This window comes from Thecamonas trahens (genome assembly GCF_000142905.1).
Source record: "Thecamonas trahens ATCC 50062 unplaced genomic scaffold supercont1.1, whole genome shotgun sequence".
Lineage (NCBI taxonomy): Eukaryota > Apusomonadida > Apusomonadidae > Thecamonas > Thecamonas trahens.
Window position 1 is genome coordinate 2,657 of NW_013657679.1, and position 19,199 is coordinate 21,855.

At 62.9% G+C, this 19,199-nt stretch overlaps 7 protein-coding genes and 1 non-coding gene across 8 annotated transcripts; 5 read left to right on the plus strand and 3 right to left on the minus strand.

Annotated features, from left to right (window-relative positions):
• Nucleotides 1–4,138: 4,138 nt before the first annotated feature.
• On the plus strand, nucleotides 4,139–4,819 carry AMSG_00001 (uncharacterized protein; the record flags this gene model as incomplete). The annotated part of the gene is made up of 1 exon (XM_013907424.1): nucleotides 4,139–4,819. A coding segment is annotated over one exon (681 nt), but the record flags the coding sequence as incomplete, so codon positions are not given.
• Nucleotides 4,820–5,391: 572 nt separating this feature from the next.
• AMSG_11583 (uncharacterized protein) lies at nucleotides 5,392–8,370 on the plus strand (the record flags this gene model as incomplete). Its single annotated transcript, XM_013907727.1, has 1 exon — nucleotides 5,392–8,370. One exon carries the CDS (start codon nucleotides 5,392–5,394, stop codon nucleotides 8,368–8,370), a length of 2,979 nt encoding a protein of 992 aa, XP_013763181.1.
• Nucleotides 8,371–9,701: 1,331 nt separating this feature from the next.
• AMSG_11584 (uncharacterized protein) lies at nucleotides 9,702–11,165 on the plus strand (the record flags this gene model as incomplete). Its single annotated transcript, XM_013907728.1, has 2 exons — nucleotides 9,702–9,793; nucleotides 9,965–11,165. 2 exons carry the CDS (start codon nucleotides 9,702–9,704, stop codon nucleotides 11,163–11,165), a joined length of 1,293 nt encoding a protein of 430 aa, XP_013763182.1.
• Nucleotides 11,166–11,564: 399 nt separating this feature from the next.
• On the plus strand, nucleotides 11,565–13,062 carry AMSG_00003 (uncharacterized protein). The gene has a single exon (XM_013907425.1). It carries the CDS (start codon nucleotides 11,779–11,781, stop codon nucleotides 13,039–13,041), a length of 1,263 nt encoding a protein of 420 aa, XP_013762879.1. The 5' UTR covers nucleotides 11,565–11,778; the 3' UTR covers nucleotides 13,042–13,062.
• Nucleotides 13,058–16,134, minus strand: AMSG_00004 (alanyl-tRNA synthetase). The gene is made up of 2 exons (XM_013907426.1): nucleotides 15,997–16,134; nucleotides 13,058–15,910 (listed from the first exon to the last, which is right to left on the minus strand). Exons 1-2 carry the CDS (start codon nucleotides 16,105–16,107, stop codon nucleotides 13,133–13,135), a joined length of 2,889 nt encoding a protein of 962 aa, XP_013762880.1. The 5' UTR covers nucleotides 16,108–16,134; the 3' UTR covers nucleotides 13,058–13,132.
• A 322-nt stretch (nucleotides 16,135–16,456) lies between these two features.
• AMSG_00005 (ribosomal protein rpl31) lies at nucleotides 16,457–17,359 on the minus strand. Its single transcript, XM_013907427.1, has 2 exons — nucleotides 17,337–17,359; nucleotides 16,457–16,834 (listed from the first exon to the last, which is right to left on the minus strand). Exons 1-2 carry the CDS (start codon nucleotides 17,337–17,339, stop codon nucleotides 16,475–16,477), a joined length of 363 nt encoding a protein of 120 aa, XP_013762881.1. The 5' UTR covers nucleotides 17,340–17,359; the 3' UTR covers nucleotides 16,457–16,474.
• A 178-nt stretch (nucleotides 17,360–17,537) lies between these two features.
• Nucleotides 17,538–18,832, plus strand: AMSG_00006 (uncharacterized protein; the record flags this gene model as incomplete). The annotated part of the gene is made up of 3 exons (XM_013907428.1): nucleotides 17,538–17,562; nucleotides 17,660–17,710; nucleotides 17,852–18,832. The coding sequence occupies exons 1-3, from the start codon at nucleotides 17,560–17,562 to the stop codon at nucleotides 18,830–18,832; spliced, it is 1,035 nt and encodes a 344-aa protein (XP_013762882.1). The 5' UTR covers nucleotides 17,538–17,559.
• A 94-nt stretch (nucleotides 18,833–18,926) lies between these two features.
• AMSG_20000 lies at nucleotides 18,927–19,007 on the minus strand. The gene has a single exon. It is a non-coding gene; the product is annotated as a tRNA-Leu (tRNA).
• Nucleotides 19,008–19,199: the final 192 nt, after the last annotated feature.

Sequence of the window (19,199 nt, forward strand, 5' to 3'; positions counted from 1 at the left end):
GACCACCAGCCCCTCTGCTGCCCCTGCCTCGCCGACCACCAGCCGCCAGCCGCCGCCCGCTCGCCCGATCGGCCCACCTTCACTACCACCTAGCTCCTTCCCACCACCAGCTACACAACCCGCGACCACACCCAAGGTCATCACTTACCGTGCACTATCTCCAGTATCAATATCGCTGTCATCGATTCCCATCGACCTCGGCTCACTTTCGCGTCGACTTGTTTGCCCTAGGTGGTTGAGCACGTCCTCGACCGCCCGACCCCGCACACGCCCCCCACCACACTCATTGCAAGATATGCCAAATCTGTTTTCACTACTACCCTACTACATGACCACACTACCCCCGTGCACAGTCTCCATACCATAGCTGCAGTATTCCGAAATTCGAGTTTCGCCGGCTCGGCCCCAAGTTGTTGGCCCTGTGTCCCTTCGATGCTGCTGACCCCTCCTCCCCGGGCCCATCTCCGACCCCCACTCCCCAACCTGTCCACCCACAACCACCACACCCACACCACACATACTCACCACCCCTGCAAACATAGCCACCCACTTCCTGCCCGCCGATATTCACATCAGCCGACACCAGCCCGTCAACAGCATCGCTGCCGACCGCCGGCTGCTCGCCGCCGACCGCCGCCCGCCGCCGACCGACCACTGCCGGCACCACCAAGAGCAAGCTAGCCATCGACAGGGCTTTGGAGACAATGCATAGAGATAGCCACAGCAATGGCAATGACTACCAGTCTGTTTTCCAACTCAATTCCCCCCTCCCTCCTCCGGCCTTGCCCATCACAGTCCCCGCCGGCCTGCTCATCGCCAGCCGCCCCTGCTGCCGCCGATCACCGTGCCAGACGACGAGACCTCCGGACTTGCCAAGACGAGGAATAACAAGAGAGGGCCAGTGCAAGCGATAGGCAATGCAGTGGTGGGCTAGAGTGCAGTGGTCTGCCTCCTCCTCCAATCCCAAGCCATTGTCTCCATCGACGTCCATCAATCAAATCCCGTCGGCCCTCCTCGCCCATGCCGCCCAAGCCCCACCCTCATCACCCACACCCCTCACACAGCCACCAGCCGCATCATACACAGCCACATCCCATCACAGTCCCCGCCGGCCTGCTCATCGCCAGCCGCCCCTGCTGCCGATCACCGAGCCAGACGACGAGACCACCGGGCTGGCCAAGACAAATAATAACAAGAGAGGGCCAGTGCAATCGATAGGTAATGCAGTGGCCGGCTAAAGTGCAGTTGGCTGCTTTCCCCGCAATCTCAAGCCATCGTCTCCATCGACGTCCATCTCAATCCAATCCGTCCGCCCTCCTCACACTTGCCGCCCAAGCCCCTCCACCCTCATCAACCACACCTCACACACACCCATCAGCCTCATCCAACTCGCCCACATCCATCCGCAAGCCCAATCGCCATACCCACTACCCCTCCGCCCGGCGCGCCACCCTCGTCACGACCCCCCTCATCCCCCTACCATACTCATTGCGCCCGATCACCCACCAACCATCACCCCACCCCCTACTCCACCGCCATCACTATCATCCTAGCTGCAACCACCACCCCCATGCCATGGCCAAGCCCACCACCATCCCATCGCGCACTCGGCTTCCTCTTCCTCCTCCTTCTCCTCCTCTCCTCACTCCAGCTCACCCTCATCCTCATCCCCGACCCCGACACCGGCACCTCTCAACCATCACATGCCATACTGCCTATACACCAACCAACAGCATTCCCAAGTCAACCATCCCCGACCCAGCTCCCTCAGCTGCCCCCGCCTCGCCGACCACCAGCCGCCAGCCGCCGCCCGCTCGCCCGAACAGCCGACCCTCATCACCACCTAGCTCCCACCCACCACCAGCTACACAACCCACGACCACACCCAAGGTCATCACTCACCGCGTACTATCACCAGTACAAATATCGCTGTCATCGATACCCATCTTCCTCGGCTCATTTCCGCGTCGGCTTGTTTTGCCTAGGTGGTTGAGCACGTCCTCGACCGCCCGACCCCGCACACAACCCCACCAACCTCATTGCAAGATATGCCCAATCTGATTTCACTACTGCCCTAATACATACACACACTATCCCCCTGCACAGTTTCCAATCCACAGCTGCAGTATTCCAGAATCCGAGTTCCGCCGGCTCAGGCCCAAGTTGTTGGCCCTGTGTCCCTTCGATGCTGCTGACCCCCCTCCCCGGGCCCATATCCGACCCCCACTCCCCACCATCACACCCACAACCACCACACCCACACCACACATACTCACCACCCCTGAAACGTATCCACCCAATCTCTGCTTCCCGATATCTACATCAGCCGACACCATCCCGTCAACAGCATCGCTGCTGACCGCCGGCTGCTCGCCGCCGACCGCCGCCCGCCGCTGACCGACCACCGCCGGCACCACCGAGCGACGGAGCATTGGAGGCGATGCATACGGATAGCTATATCAATGGCAATGCCTACCAGTGCGCCCTCCAACCCAACCCTCCCCTCCCTTCTCCGGCCTTGCCCATCACAGTCCCCGACGGCCTGCTCATCGCCAGCCGCTGCTGCCGCCGATCACCGAGCCAGACGACGAGGCCTGTGGACTGGCCATGGCGAGGAAGAACAAGAGAGGGCAAGGGCAAACAATATACAATACGGTGACGGGCTCGAGTGCAGTGGTCTACCTCCTCTTCTAATCTCAAGCCCTCGTCTCGATCGACGTCCATCTCAATCCAATCCGTCCGTCCTCCTCTCCCGCGCCGCGTAAGTTCCCGCCTCCCTCATGTTCCAAACCCTACATCCATCCATCGTCGCCATTCTACCCAACCACATCCATCATCATGCCCAATCTCCATACCCAACCCCCCTTCGCCGGCCAACCCACGCCGCCTCTGGTCGGCCACAGCAGCGACCGCCAACCCCCGAACACCACCAAAGCATTCAAAGCCACCATGGCCCATTGCACACGCTCCCTTCCGCTCTTTGCTATAACGTCGGGTGTCGACTTCCTCCGCTCCCCCGCGACCTACGTACGCTTTGGCTGTTGACAGCGCTGCCAGCGCCGGTACCAATCCGGCTCGGCTGCCTGTCAAACTGTCACACCGCCTGTTGTTCTCTCTACTCTCTCCGCACTTGCACCGCTCCCCGCAGCTCATGAGTGGCCTATCGCTTGACACACTTCCACCTGAGATAATACACCACATTGCATACTACTCCGCCTTGTTGCGCCCGCCTGATGTCCTGGCACTGGCTGTCACCGCTCGAGCGCTCCATGCTGCTCTCCTCGGCTCTCCCTACTCCCGCCGCCTCGCCCGCTCGCTTCGAGGGCCGACAAAGTGCGCCCGCGCCAGCGAGTGGCATGCCCTCGAGGCCAGCATCGAGACAACGTCCTCATCCCGTTCCAAGCTTGCTCGCGCCCTGTACATTGCTGCTAGCGTTTCTGCTGCATCGCTCTCGCGCGACTCGCCGTGGCACTCGGCCACAGCGGCGCTCGTTTCGCACTTGGCTATCAACAGCAACCTCTCCGACCCACTCCTCAAGGCTGCCAAGCGCGGCCACCCGACGCTTGTTGCGCGTATATTAGCCGTTGCTGCATCACGCCTCGAGTCACCTGATTGGAATGTGGCGGCTCGAGCTGCCATAGGTGCCCGTTCGCCTGCCACGCTGGCTGTACTCCTCGCCGCCGACGCCCGTACGAACCACCACATCGATCTCACTGCGGCTTTCGCCGATGCCTGCCTTGTCGGCAATGACGACGTTGTCGAGATGGTGCTCTCCGCCGCCACAGAGCGCGGCGAGGAGCTCGACCTTGCTGCGCGCGATGCTCGAGCGCTCCGCTATGCTGTCAAGGTCGACAGCCCAAAGGTTGTCGCGCGCCTCGCTGCCTTCCCCGCCATCACGTCTTCCCACCTCCTCGACGCCTTTCATCTTGCCATCTTCCACGACGCCTCGCGCGCCGCGGCCTCACTCCTCGACTCGAACAAGGTTGACGTCGACGACGCCGACACGTCGTTCCTTGCCGAGGCTGCTCGCGAGTTTGCCAACGGCATCGTGGGCGTTATGCTCTCGCACCCTGCATGCGACGTCATGGACGACCTCCCCGCCACGCTCACCATTGCTGCTGCCGTAGGCAATCTTGACGCGCTTGCACTCGTTGTCGACGCTCCTATCTCAGCACAGCTCGATGTCCACGACTTTGCTGCCGCTTTTGTTGCCGCCGCCGCCGCGAATCGTCTTGCAGTTGTCGACTACCTCCTCGCTACGCCTTCCGATCTCGCCGTCAACGGCTGTCTCCTCGCCGCGAGCGCTGCGCTTGGCGATGCAGCCTCCGGTGGCCACGACGCCATTGTCACTTCGCTCCTTGACAACATGACGCTCGCCCCGCTGGACATTGCCAGCGCTCTCCGGCGCGCCGCTGCCGCCGGTCACGCCGCCATCGTCGCCAGCCTCCTCGCCGCCGACTCATCTCGGTCGAAGCCCACACGCCTGACATTGAGCCATGCATTTGTTGATGCCTGTTCCGCAGGCCACGTCGCCGTGGTTCGCCTCCTGCTTCTCCAGCCCGAGCTAGAGCTCGCCGAGCTCGCCGCACAAGCCCTCGCTCTTGCCGTTCGCGGTGACCATATCGCCACCGTCGCCGCGCTCCTTGCTGACCGCCGCATCGATGCGTCAGCAAACAACAACGAAGCGCTCACCCTCGCCCACGCCTTCGGTCACCTCTCCATCGAAGACATGCTGGCCGCTGATCCGCGTGTTATGGCCTCGATTCATCCTCCCTCACCCTTGCTCGCTGCCGCCCTGGCCATGTGCTCGCTGCTTTGACCGCCGCCCGCCGCCTCATATGAAACGTACTCGCCTAATCCGGGGCTCCATCCTTGTTGCGTTAGGGCTCCAATCTCGACAGCAAGCTTGTCCGAGTTCATCTTGCGCATGCGTCAGCGAGCACGCGCGCGAGTTGACAAGCGTGACGATTGTTTGACCCATGTGCAAAAAACTCCGCACCGTACCATGCTCCGCAGTCTGCGCACGCGCACCAACCCCCGCATAGTTCTCACCACACGCCCACTCCACAAAGGCTAGTGACTGCCTGTGGCCCACCCCCACATCCCGTCCTGCACCCTACCACTCGACGTGTGTTCCCGCCGCTAGTCGTCCTGCGCACTATTTCTCCCCTCTTGGACAAAACACTCCGGTGTGGCTTCAGCAGCGCTGCCGTGACACAGGCGCCAACCGAATTGGCTGTGTTCCGTAAGTTGCTCAAGCCCCGTCTCCGCCACCACTTACCCACGCCCTAAGCATCCCAACACGGTCACACACACACACTCACATACCCACACACTCATTCCTCTCTGGACTTCCGTCCGCGGTCAATCGTTGCACAAATCCTAGCGGCCATGGTCAGCTTGCGTGGCCTACGTGGGCACGCTCTTGTTGCCTGTCTTGCCGTCTTGGTCTGTTGGGCGCAGGCCAACACCCTAACCCTCTACACCATGCGGACCGACATGGGCTTGGGGACTGCGCTCGACTCTCTTGTGGCCGGCTACAACGCTCACGCTGCCACACACAACCTCTCCACATCCATTCTCGTCACCTCGTCGCCGTTTAACTCGGTGTTGTCCGAGTACGTCGACATCGCTCTTCAGCCCTCACCACATGACCTGGTTGTGCTTCACCCCTCGCAAGGCATGCGCGGCCTACTCGACGACGCCCTCTTGGTCAACCTCTCCTCGTTGTGGGGCGCCCAAAACCTGGCTGCCGACATGGTACCACCAGCCGTGCGGTTCTGCTCCGACTCGTCCGGTGTTCCACGTGCCGTCCCCATCGCCTCTTTCCCCGAAGTCTGCCACTACCGTGCCTCGGTCTTTGACACCCACAGCCTCGCTCCGCCTGAGACTTGGAGCCAGCTGCTGACGGTGTGCAGGATCCTGACTCGGGCAGGCATCGGCTGCTTAGGCACAGACTACGCCTCACTGGCACCGTCGCAGTACCTGGACTATCTCTTTCTCCGCATGCATGGAGGAGAGTTGTATGATGAATTTGCCGTCGGCAACCTGTCGTTTACGGATGACCGCCTCCACGAAACCCTTGCACGGTTTGTGGACGACATCATTGCACCAGGTTACCTCTCCCGAGCTGCGCCCGGAAATGTCCTTACCTCGAACAGCGAGTTTGCCGCCGGCTCGCTCGGCATCATCTGCACCTTTGAGGAGTGGGCCATCGCCTTCCAGGCCTTTGGCCTCGACCCGAGCGACCTCCGTACCTTTGCCTTTCCGCGCTACGATGGCCCGCCGTCGGCAACATTGCCGCCGTCGTCGACGTCCACATATGCCACTTTGGGCCTTGTTGCCGCTGTCGGCATACCGTCCCACTCCGCGAACGTCGACCTCACCAAAACTGTGCTCGCTACCGCCTTTGCACCGGCGTCCACCATCGGGCCGTCCATCGCCGCCGCCCCTCACTTGGTCCCGCCTTACACCTCACTCGCATCCATGCTCACCACTCCGTCAACCGTTTCTGCAACCTTGCTGATCGCGAACTCGCCGTCGCTCCACAGCAGGTCGTCGATCGCTTCATTCCCGTACAGGCCACTGCTGACAGCGTGGCGGACGATGGTGACGCATCTCATGCTCGCTGCGTCGGCACCCAACGCAACCGTCATCATTGACTCGGCCCTTCCCCGCCTCGAAGGTCTCCGCGTCGCGTTTGTCGACGGCGTTACGGTTACGCCCATTGCGACGCCCAGCCCGGGCTCGTACATCGGTCCGATCTCGGTCTCGCTCGAGTGCTATGCTCCTGACTCGTCGATCCGCTTCTCGCTCGAGTCGACCGTCAATGGCGCGTCCACCCCTCTCGCTCCTTACCGCCAGCCAGTTGTGCTCTCGGCCGCTGGTACCTACACACTCTATGCAACTGCAGTAGGTGGTCCAGCGCAAGTCACGTCGCCGACGCTCAGGGCTTTGTACGTACTCGTCGACCCTCCCAGCTCTCCCAGCGCCGCGTCGACCTCGTCGGGCAAGACCGCCCTGCTCGCCGCCTCGAGCGCCGTCTCGGCTCTGTGTTGCTGTACGCTGCTGGTCGTCATCGCGGTCAAGCTTTGCCACTTTGCCCGCGTCTCGCCGGCGTCGCCGATTGCGCTCGACCCAACTGAGATCAACATCACTGCCGCGCTCGACAAGGGCACCCTTGGCACCGTCTACTCGGCATCGTTTCGAGGTGAGGCTGTGGTCTGCAAGCACCTGCGTGTCGGTTTGGTTACGCCCGCCATGAGCGATCAGTTCTCACAGCGGTGCACCAAGCTTGCCAGCCTCACCTCACCGACCATTGTTCCGCTCCTTGGCTTTGTCGCCTCGCCGCCGTCGCTCATCATGCCACGGCTGGCTCGCGGCTCGGTCCACGACGTTCTGCACGACTCGTCGCTCATTCTCCATCCCACCATTGTCTGTGAGTGGGCCCACCAAATGGCACTGGGCCTCAAGTTCCTCTCCGACTCGGGCTTTGTCCACGGCAACTTCAAGTCACGCAACGCCCTCATCACTGAGTCGTGGTCAGTCCGTGTTGCCGACTTTGGCCTCTGCCCAATCATCCGCCCGATGCCCGTGCTCTCGGATGCATATGTCTCGCGCCCACGTGCGCCGGCCCGGGCAGAGTTTGGCAGCTCGATATTTGCCTCGTCGCTCCGCAAGGAGTTTGACGTCTCTGAGTCGAGCATTGCTTTTGACTTTTCGCCTGTCTCGCAAGCCCGCTCGCTCACCATGATGTCGTCTGTTCCCAATGAGGCATCGGACGCAACAGGGGATAGTCCGGTCGTGGGAACTGCAGACTCGGCAATCGTAGGTGCATCTGCCAAGGCCCGCGTGCTGTGCGAGGTTGGTGCTGTGTTCTGGAAGGCGCCTGAGATCCTCACCATTGGGCCCGCCGCTCTCTCTGTCGCATCGGATGCGTACGCGCTCGGCATGACCCTGTGGGAGCTTGCCACCCGCTCAGAGCTCTTTCTGGGTCGGAACCCACTTGCCACGGTCCTCTCCGTTGTCCACTCGGCCCGGCGGCCGCCACTTTACACCATCCCGCCGTCTCTGGCCCCGCTCGGCTCGGTTGCCGAGGACTTGTGGACTGGTGCGCCGGCCGATCGGCTCTCGCTTGATGACGCGTGCGCTCGCCTAGCCACGCTCTACACACCGGGCGTTGTGATTCGTCCCTCGCCACAGCCTCGGCCCGTGGGCAACTTTATTGTTGTCCATGCCGCCGTCCTACACGCGACCGATGCCTTGCGCAAGTCTCCCTCCCAGGCTGCAGGCGTCCTCCGCTTGTTTGTTGACTTTTCTCCGACTTTGCCGCTTCGGTACCGCAAGTTTACGTCCTCTCAGCCTCACTAGGCTGCATCACGCTCACTGTCCGTTCGGTGGATGTCCTCGTCGACCTAGCCCGGCGCCTCGTTGCTGGGCTCCCGCGATCCATCCCCGTTGTGCTTCTGGCCTCGTTTGGTCGGCTCGCACACCGGGTCGATGCCTGGGGCCTTCCCCTTGCCACCGGGCCCGTCATCGACGTGCTTGCTCTGCTATGGCGGGCTCTTTTTGGTGACCTCTGCCCAAACCTTGCCGCCGCCGCGGGCCATGTTGAAGCGTGCGGCTCAGGTGCCCTCGCCCTTGAGCGTGCACATGGCCTGTTTGTCGACAACACTATCTCACCCGAGCTCCCCATGGATGTCTGCACCGTCCCACTCAACATCGGCGCCACGCTCCTGCCGTCGGCCGTCGGCTCAGCCGTCAAGGTTGATCTCGACGCCCGCGCGCGCTCGCCCTCGCGCCTTGCCTCGCCCTCTCCCAGCCGGCGCTCCGATATGCTTGGCTCAGCCAAGGCTGCCCTTGATCGGTCTATTCTCGCTCTCGACCACTCCCTTGGTCGCTTCTCAGCAGGCAACTTTGACGGCTCAGGCTCACTGGACTCGCCAAACAACTCAGCTTCTGTTTACGGCGGCACTATGCCAGCCATTGCCCTTACACTCAGGGCAGCCGGTGCCAACGCACGAGATTGTGACGCACGTCACGATGGGTCGTCTTCAGAGCGCCCGTCCTCAGCCTCGCGCTCTCTGATTGTCGCCCCGTCATCGCCACACACTCTGGCCAAACCGCACGTCCTCCTCCGCGGCCGCAGTGAGACCAAGATCTCTCTTCCGACGAGCTCTACCCGGCCTCGCCGCAAAGTCTCTGCAGAGCCCAGCGGCCGAAAATCCAAGTCCCGGGCAAAGCCCAAGTCCAGAAAAAACTCTGGGTCCAAGGCCAAGTTCAGACCCAAGGCCAAGTCGCAAGCGGCGTCAAAGTCGCGGTCACGAGCAACGTCCAAGTCGCGGACCAAGTCGAAGCGCAAGGCCAAGGCGAGGCAGCGTCGCGTGTGCTCGCGGCCTCGAACGCGGTCGCGTAAGAAGAAGCGCATGTCTGGACGCAGGACCATCCGCCGCCGCCGCCGTCGCCGAACTCGGCCGTCACCAGAGCCGTCTATCTCTGGAGCCACGCACCCGTCGCTCCTGCTCGGCGCTGCCTTGACCCGCGTCGACTCGGAGCCGATGGCCGTCGCCGGGAGCAGCCCACGCATTCGCCAGATCCAGACGTCGCGTCTCCGGCGATCGTCGTCAACGTCCGCAGAGAGCGTGGAGACCGCAATCGAGATCTCGACGTCGTCAACAACGACATTGTCGGCGCATATGCGTATGTCGTCGTCGCCGCCGTACTCGCTTGCTCCGGCCTCGTCATCAATGTGCCTCTTGCAGCAGCCTGCGGCATCGCCAGCGGCGCTTGACCTGTCTGCCACAAGTGCAGCAAGCAATGCGCCGCCGTCTTTCGCGCCGTCTTCCCCGCCGTTGTCATCGTCATCACCGTCGCCATCGTCCTCAGACCATTCTACGCCGTTCACGCCCGCCACCGCCGCCACGCCTGCCTTCGGCTTGGGACCGGATGACCCGTTCAGCAACAGCACGTCGGTCAACGAATCCTCAGTCTCACGCGCGCCGCTTGCGTCGTCATTCTCGGGCCACCTCATTCTTCTCGCGCCTACCCGGTCCGGCCACTCGGACTCGGGCGAAGCCGGTGGATCGTCGAGCGCTCTCTCGCTCTCCTCGCAGAACGAAGTGGTAGATGAGCGATCGGCTTCGCGGACAAGCGAGCTCGCGGGAACACTACCGACCATTCCGATTTTGCCGGCACAGTCGTCCGTCGGGCTGGCACCGTCGAGTCTGCCATGGCGACTCAGCAGGATCGACGTGGACGCTCTGCTCCGTACTCAGGGTGAGGACGACATATCGTGGTGTTCCGCGTTTGGCACTTCGCACCCGTGCGTCTTTGCCGACGAGGCCAACGGCTCGGTCCCGGTTGTGGTCAAGGTGCTTGCAAAGCAGCAGTTCACCGACAGTGAGCAGATTACTCTCGCAACGGCACTTGCCACGGCTGCAGCGTGCACCGACACGTCACGGCGCCTCGCCGGCCCGCTCGCCATCTGCCTCGACCCGCCGCGGGTTGCCATGGTCTTCCCACGCTATCCAGCCGGCTCGCTGGCAGACTTGCTGGCCAACGAGACCCCGATCCTACACCCGCGCCACCCGCAGACGCTTCATGTCATTGCGCGCGGCTTGCTGACGTCGATGACTCGGCTCTCGACTGCTTTGGCCAACTTTCCGGACGCTTGCAAGGCCCACGGTGCGCTGTCGCCGTCCAACGTCATGCTGGTGGCCACGGCCGGCTACGTCGTCGACACCCACATCATCGACTTTGGACTTTCTGACTTGGTGGACATCTTCGGCATCCATCGGACCATTCCGTCCGTCGGCTACATGTCGCCCGAGCAGCTGCGCGGCGAGACGCCTACCGCCGCCTCGGATGTCTTTATCATCGGCTCCATCCTCTTTGAGCTCCTCGTCGGCTCGTCGCCGTTCATGGGCTCCGACCCGCTCGAGATTGCCACCCGCATCTCTGCTGGCGTCACCTCATCGCTGGCTACCTCCCGTATCCCCTCGGAGCGCCTCCGCACCCTCATTTCGTCGTGCTGGGCCGTCGAGCCGGCCGATCGTCCCACCATGGCCGACGTTGCCACCATCGTCGCCTCTCTCGGCTCGGCAGACTTTGCCACCCTCAACGATTCTGGCGCCATCACGGCCTCGTACGCACGCATCGTTATGTAACACACACGCCGCTCACACGCCCCGAGTCTGTCCTTTCACTGCGAAACTACCCGGTGTTGGGCCGCTCGCCTCCCCCCTCCCCCCCTTGCTCTCACGTACCACTCCACTCGGGCACCCGCAACTCCTCTCCACTCCCACTCCCCTCCTCCCTTTCCCACACACACACACACACACACACACACACACACACACACACACACACGCACACGCATATACACACATACACTCGTACCCTCTTATACATACAGCACCTTGCTTGTGGTCCGGTGGTCCCACCATGACGGTACGGGGAGACTTGAGCGGCTGGGCGACGAGCCGGATGGCCATGGAGGGCGCATGACTCACAACAAACCAACAACACGTGTGTTTTGTTACATGACCGGCGTGTGTGTGGGGGGGGGGGGGGACGGGGTGTCCTGCGGATGTCGGTTGCTCATGCACGGTGCGGAGTAGCAAAAAACCGGCGTGCTCCAAAAGTCCAACTCGAAGAAAAAGGGGTGGAAAAAGCGATATGTGGTTGTTGTCGGGCACGAGGTAACATGGTACAAAAAGGTGACTGCCAAGAGGCCCGAGGGGGTCTTGCTCCTCACCGATTACACGCCCGTGGCTGAGAATGATCTCGGCTCCAAAAAAGGACGCAGGCTGCGGGCTTGCGCTCGTCTACAACGGCCACTCATCTACGGGCGAGTCGCACTGGTTTCTGGCTTCGAATCCAGCCGAGCGTGACGACTGGCTCAAGGTCCTCTCCGACGCCGCTGTGGCCTCGGACGCTGACACCACCCTGCTGTCGACGCCGGTCCTCCCCCATCGGACCGACCTCCACTCGCCGGCATCGGCCGCCTCGTTCTCGTCGATTGCCTCGTCGTGCGACGACGACAGTGCCGTGGGCACCACTACAGGCGCGTACGTAGGCCTTCCAACAGGCCTCCCACCGCAGATCTCGGGCGCGGCCGCCTCGGATACGGCCGGCGAGTCTGCGAGCTCAGCCGCCGCAGCAGCACCTCCCGCCGCTAATGACAGCGGCAACGGCTTTGGTGACGGCTTTGGTGACGGCTTTGGCGATGGCCTGGCTGACATCATTGCAGCATCCAACGCGGCTGTGCCTGTCACACCCACCCCGCCGGCGATCACCACCAGTGAGCCGCCGGCCGAGACTGCACCGCTGGTCGAGGCCGCGCCGCCAGCCGAGACTGCACCGCCGGTCGAGGCTGCGCCGCCAGCCGAGACTGCACCGCCGGCCGAAACCGCACCGCCAGCCAAGACTACGCCGGCTACTCCGGCACCGCCGCCGCCAGACGCAGACCGTTACACGCTCTCGCCGCCATCATCGCCGACGAGGACCCGAATGACGCGGTCTCTGTCGACGGCCGAGCTGGTGGCCGGCGGCGCAGCGGTGGTGGCCGGCGGCGCAGCGGTGGCGACTACCGATGCTGACGACACGCTGGTTGACGAACTGGCCGCGCAGCTTGCGCCGCTGCTCGCCACCTTTAACGCTGAACTCGGCCGGTTGCTAGCAGTCGTCGCCGGCCGTGATTGCAACGCACTTGTCGCCTCGCTCGCAGCGCTGGTCCGGACGATGAAGGCCATCAAATCAGTGGTGCCGCCCGAGATCTTAGCCACCGCCACCACTCCCGAGAATCGCGGCGAGGTGCCAGCCGCGGGATCCCGCACAAGCGGCGGCGGTGCGTCGGCAGCAGCAGCCTCGCTTCTCCATCTCGCGTCCGAGCTCATCAAGAGAGCCAAAACCATGCTCGCCTCCCAGCTCGTTGCCGACTCGCACTGGCTTGAGTTTGCCAACACGCTCATTGCTTTTGCCATCCAAGTCCACATCATTGTCCGCGCCGCAGTTCCGCGCGGTGAGCCCAAGGACTTGTAGCAGCGGCGTAAAAGAATGAGGCAAAAGTGGGTTTCGGCTTTGATCGCACGCTGCTACGGGTGTGTGTGGTGGGAGAGGGAGGAGGATAAGGTTAGGCCGAGAGAGCGGCGTTGGCGGCAGCGACAACGGCGTCGATGTCGACCGGGGCGTCGGCAGGCGACGGGGCCGAGCCCTGGGCCGACGTCGGCTTGCCGCCACCGCGACCGCCGGCGGCATCGTTGATGGCAGCGACGACAGCCTTGGCGGTGACGGCCGCGCCCTTGGGCGTGGTGGCCATGTACTCAACCTTGCCGGTTGCGCCGGCGTTGATGATGACGACCGAGGCCTTGGGAAGAGCCGAGGCGTAGGCCTTCATAACCTTAGCGAGGCCCTTCTTGACGTCGCCGAGGTCGAGGACCTGGACAACAACGCCGCCCTCGGCGAGGTCGGGCGAGTCGGCGGCGAGCGCGGCGGCCGACTCGATGGCCGCATCGACGAGAACCTGGGCCTTGGCCTTGCGGAAGGCGACAACACGGGAGACAAGCTCGTCGATGGTGGCCAAGAGGGCGGCCTTGTCGCCGACAGCGAGCTTGGCGGTCGTCACCGAGGTCTTGACCGGCGGCAGGGCGCCGACGAGCTGCTCGTCGGGGAGGGCGGTGAGGGCGGTGACCTCGTTGCGCCAGTGGGCGGCAAGGCCGATGGCCTCGCGGGCGGCATCGCCGGTGACAGCCACCATGCGGCGAGTTCCGCCGCCAACCGACTCCTCCGAGAGGACGGCAAAGGCCTCGGCCTCGCCCGAGTTGGAGAGGTGTGTGCCGCCGCAGAGCTCGATGGCGTACGCTGGCCACTGGTCAGAATCGGGGTTGGCAAGCAGCTCGTCGACGGCGACGCCGACCGAGACAACGCGGACTTCAGACGGGTACGTCTCGCCAAACACCTGCTGGAGGCCGTTGATGTTGGTCGCGTCCTCGAGCGGGACAACCTTCGCGTAGACCGGGAGCTTGCCGACAATGATCTTGCGGACGTGGTCCTCGATGGCGGTGACCTGTGCCACCTCGATCCGCGAGTTGTGCGAAAAGTCAAAGCGGAGCTTGTCCTCGTCGACGAGCGAGCCGCGCTGGCCGACGTGGTCGCCGAGCACCGCGCGCAGCGCGTGGTTCAGCAGATGCGTCGCCGTGTGGTTCGCGCGGATGGGCGACCGGCGCGCGGCGTCGCGGAGAAGCCACACCTCGGCGCCGGCAGTGAGCGCGTCGGCCGGTGCGCCCTCGACCAGGCGGCCAAAGTGGACGACCGCGCCGGCGTACGCCTGGCAGTTGAAGATCGAGAGCACCGGGACGGCGTCGTCGGCGGTCGCGCCCACCGCGAGCGTGCCCGAGTCGTAGATCTGGCCGCCACCCTCGGCGTAAAAGTTGGTCGTCGTGGTCATGATGCCAAAAACGGTGCCGGCCGCCGTGCCGGCGGCCACAGCCTCGACAAACGTCCGCTCGTCGTAGTTGTACACGCCCACAACCTCAGTCGCGTGCTCGTCGCAGTCGTCGTCAAACTTAGCCGAGTCGTCGGTCGAGCCGCGCGAGGTGAACCCGTCGACAGCCTGCGTCTCGAGCACAATGCCCGTCGCCGACTTGGCCGACCGCGACCGCTCCACAGCCGCCAGCCGCTCGGCCTCGTACCGCTCCCAGTCGATGGTCAGGCCACGCTCCTCAGCCATGAGCTCGGTGAGGTCGGTCGGGAACCCGTACGTGTCGTACAGCTGGAAGACAACCTTGCCCGCGAGCTTGCCGTCGGTCGACGCCTCGGCAAACTTCTTGAACAGCTGCACGCCGCGGTCGAGCGTCCGCCCAAACTTGACCTCCTCGGCAGTGATGACCTCCACCACCAGGTCGCGCTTGGCCGCAATCTCCGGGAAGGCCTCGCCAAAGTTGGCAATGACCACGTCCACAAGCTCGTGGAGCGAGCCGAGCGAGCCGCCGAGCTTCTCCGAAACATACCGGATCGCCCGCCGGAGCACACGCCGCACCACGTACCCGCGCCCGTTGTTCGACGGCAGTCCGCCGTCGGCAATCGAGAACGTTAGCATCCGCACGTGGTCCGCCACAACACGGTACGCCATGTCGATCTTGTCCACGTCCTCGTCGCCCACGAGTCCGGTGTACTCGCGCGCGCCAGTAACCTCGCGGATCGCGTCAAAGATCGGCGTGAACAGATCGGTGTCGTAGTTGGACATCTTGTTCTGCAGGACAGAGACAATGCGCTCGAGACCGGCGCCAGTGTCCACGTGCTGGTTCGGCAGCGTCACAAGCCCGTCGGTCGTCCGCTCGTACTGCATGAACACAAGGTTCCAGATCTCGAGCACCTCCGGCACATCCATGTTGACAAGGTGCGCCGCGTTGCGCCCGCCAATCCGGTCGTAGTGCAGCTCGGAGCACGGCCCGCACGGCCCGGTCTCGCCCATCTCCCAAAAGTTGTCCTTCATGTTGCCCGGGAGCACGTGGTCCTCCGGAAGGTACCGGAGCCAAATGTCGCGCGCCTCGAGGTCAGGTTCCAGCCCGGCCTCCTCGTCGCCGCCAAAGTACGTCGCGTACAGCCGGTCCGCCTCGATTCCGAACACAGACGTCAGCAGCTCCCACGCCATGTCGATGGCCTCGGACTTGAAGTAGTCGCCAAACGACCAGTTGCCGAGCATCTCGAAAAACGTGTGGTGATACACATCCTTGCCCACATCCTCGAGATCGTTGTGCTTGCCACCGGCACGGATGCACTTTTGCGAGTTGGCCGCGCTCTTCAGCTGCGCCATCGCAGAGAGCGGGTCAGCACGGCCCACAAAAATGGGCTTGAACTGGTTCATGCCGGCGTTGGTGAACAGGAGCGTCGGGTCGTTGAGCGGGACGACCTGTTGGGGGGAGGGGGGGGGGGGGGGGACCAAAGGTGGGGAAGGGGGGGACGGGGGACGGGGGGAGGGAGGACGGGAGGACATACCGAAGACGACGGCACAAAGGTGTGGCCATACTTGGAGGTGAAGAACTTGATGAACGTCTCCCGGACATCCTTGCCCGACGTCGACGGGAGCGTGATCTTGGTGTCCGACATGGAGAGAGTAAAAGAGAAGGGGGTGGCGTGGAACAGCTGCCGGCGACAACCGCAGCTCGGTCGAAGCCGTCGAGGAATTGGCCAGACTCACCAGTCAATTGATGGCTTCGATGACGCCGATGGCGGGCAAGAGAACGCTATCGCTATGCGAGAGGGAAAGATAGAGGATAACTACAGCATAGCATAGCTGGGGTGGAGGGAGGGAAACGAGCGAGAATGGGGTGGCGGAGGAGGGGAGGGGGCAGGGAGGAGAGGGGGGAGAGGGCAAGAGCTACATTTCGGTCGCCGACGAACTGACGAGCTCAACCGAGCGGAGAGGGAGGGAGGGACGGGAAAGGAAGCGACCACGTCCGCTGCTTAGGCTTCTTTACATCTGCTCAATGCGGTGCGGCTTGCGGCCCTTGAACGAGGCAACCTCGAGGTGGGAAACGAGGGTGTAGAGCTTGTGCTCGGCCTCGTCGTCGTTGTTGCGCTGGCGGGTGAGGAGGATGCGGACGCGGCCAGGCGGGGCACGGATACCCTTGGACCAGACGAACTTGTTAAGCGAGTCCTCAATGCGGATGTCCGGGGTGCCGGTCATCTTGCGGGCAAACTCACGGATGGCCTTGATGGCCTTCGGTGCCTTGCGCTTGTTGGCAATCTTGTAGGTGGCCTTGCGGAGGTTGACAGTGGCCTCCCACTGGCACTCATCGGGAGCGCGGTCCTTCTTCTCCTGCTTAGCACGCACCTATACCCATGCCCCCCGTTGTGTGCTGGTAAGTCATGCCGCCTCTCCCAGGGCAAGGCGCCTGCTCTTCATCCTTTCCTCCCCCCCCCCCAGACTGCCGCCGCCGATGCCGATGGATTCATACAAAAACAGACAGAAAATGCTCCCCGTCTGGCGCCTCTCACACCGCGCCATAGCACAGGCCACGGCCACCACACACACAAGCGATGCGCACGCAACGCAGGCAGGGTGGTAGCTGCCTTTCGTTGTCGCAGCTACCTGTGCCCACCGCCCACGACTCCAGATGTGCGCCGCCGCTGCCGGACAAAGATGCGCAAAATAGCCAATCGCCGCCGGCTCGCCCACCACCTCCCCGCCCTCAAGCACACGCCAGCAGCTAGCCTCGGGACGGAAACAGGCTTGCACATGCCACAAGGGCAACCATGCCTGCCGTGCTCTCGCTCCACCTAGGCTGTGCCTTTGCTGCTACCCGCCATTGCCACCTTCAAGCCCTCCATCGTACCATTGTGTTTGTCGAGAGATCTGTTGCCTCGTTTGCTACAATCAATCAATCGATGACAGTGACACGCCTAATTCCAAACTCGACTCGACCGAATCGGCCCAACCAACCGAATCAGTCTGCCGCGCCGGCTGACGGTTGGCGGCAGGCAGTGCGAGATGCAGCCCGGCCCGGCCGACGAGTCGCAAACCACGACCTGACTTTCGACCGCGACATACGGTCGGTCATGGTACGCCCAGCTGTGATGGTGAGGGTGACGAGAGGAGCGGCTTTGGGAGAGGAAAGATGTGCATGTACTCACTAGTCTCTTGGGTTGGGTCGTGCAGTCGTCAAGGAAGCGGGAACGGAGTACGTCCATGGATGGTGATGACGACGCGGTAAGTAGAAACGAAGCCAGACAAGGGCACACAACACACACATGCTCAGTACATCCACACACACTCTCTCACACACACTCTCTCTCTTTCTCTCTCTCTCTTGCATACTTACACATACTCATACACATCTTGCCGTCACAGTCACCACCAAAGAGAAGCAGGCACTTGCGCAGCGAGCTTCAGCTCGAGTCGGACGACGCGCCGGTCGGGTCGATGTCGTCGCGGGCAAGCACAGCGCACGGGGTTGTGGGCATGGGCTCGCACCAGCGGCGGGTGGTGGAGAGTGACAAGGACGAAGGCGAGTCGAGCGACGATGCGGGCGAAACACAGATGCGGGCTACCCAGTCGACGATGATGACGCAGTTTTCGCAGATGACGCCGGCCAGGGAGGCGGCCGCCATGGAGAACGTCGACGAGCTGACGCTCAACGAGGACGTGGCCAAGGCGGTCCAATGGATGCTCAACTTACCCAACTCATCGATCACCAAGACCAACATGAAGAAGCGCATCTTTGCCGAGAACCGCAGGCTCAACAAGGGCTACACCTCCGTGGTCTTCAACATGGCCGCCGCCAAGGTCAACCACTTGTTCGGGTTCAAGGTCCAGACCTGCGACGAGCGCAGTAATAAGCGGTACTTTCTGGTCAACAGTTTCCCGCCTGCAGTCACACACGGCATCGTGCGTGACTACGTCCTCCGTGGCAAGATCGGCGGCTACCTTGCGCTCGCCGCCATGTTCATCCATCTCTCGCCGCGCGACACCATGCACGAGAACGAGCTGCAGAAGAACTTTGCCCTCATGGGCAGGAGAGACTGGAAATCCATCTGCGAAACCATGATTGCTCCACTCGTCGCCCAGCACTACCTGGCCAAGTCTAAGGACGGCGAGAGCCTGTTGTACGCTATCGGCCCGCGTCTCCGTCTCTTGCTCGGCGACGATGACGAGGAGTGCGCCGCCTCGCTCAAGTCCTTCCTTGCCGTTGTTGAGGGCCGCACCGACGACGAGTCCGGCGACGGCGACGGCGACAGCGATGGCGACGGCAACGGCGGCGCCAGTGCTTCCTCGCCGGCCGTCGACACACCATCGCGCCGCCCAACACGCACAACACGTCCACATGTGTAATTAAACTGCAAGAGCAGGTTGTTGCAGAGATGGTGAAGAGCGCCCTGGGAGGATGAACGCGATGGAGGGTGGCCAGGCAAGCAAAAAAAATCGTTGAAGGCTACGGGATTCGAACCCGCGAATCTTTCGAAACAGGACTTGAGTCTGTCGCCTTTGACCGCTCGGCAAAGCCTTCATCAGATAAGATTGCGATTTTTTTGGCCTCATATACTGGCTATCGCATTGCGAACGGTCTCTGCACGTCTTCTCGCCGCTACTCATTGCCACAGGCTGCATCCGCGCCAATCTTCGCCGCTCATCTCTGCTACCACTCGTAACCGCTATTTGCGAGGCTGGAGCGGCATCGCCCGCGTGGCTCGACTCACTT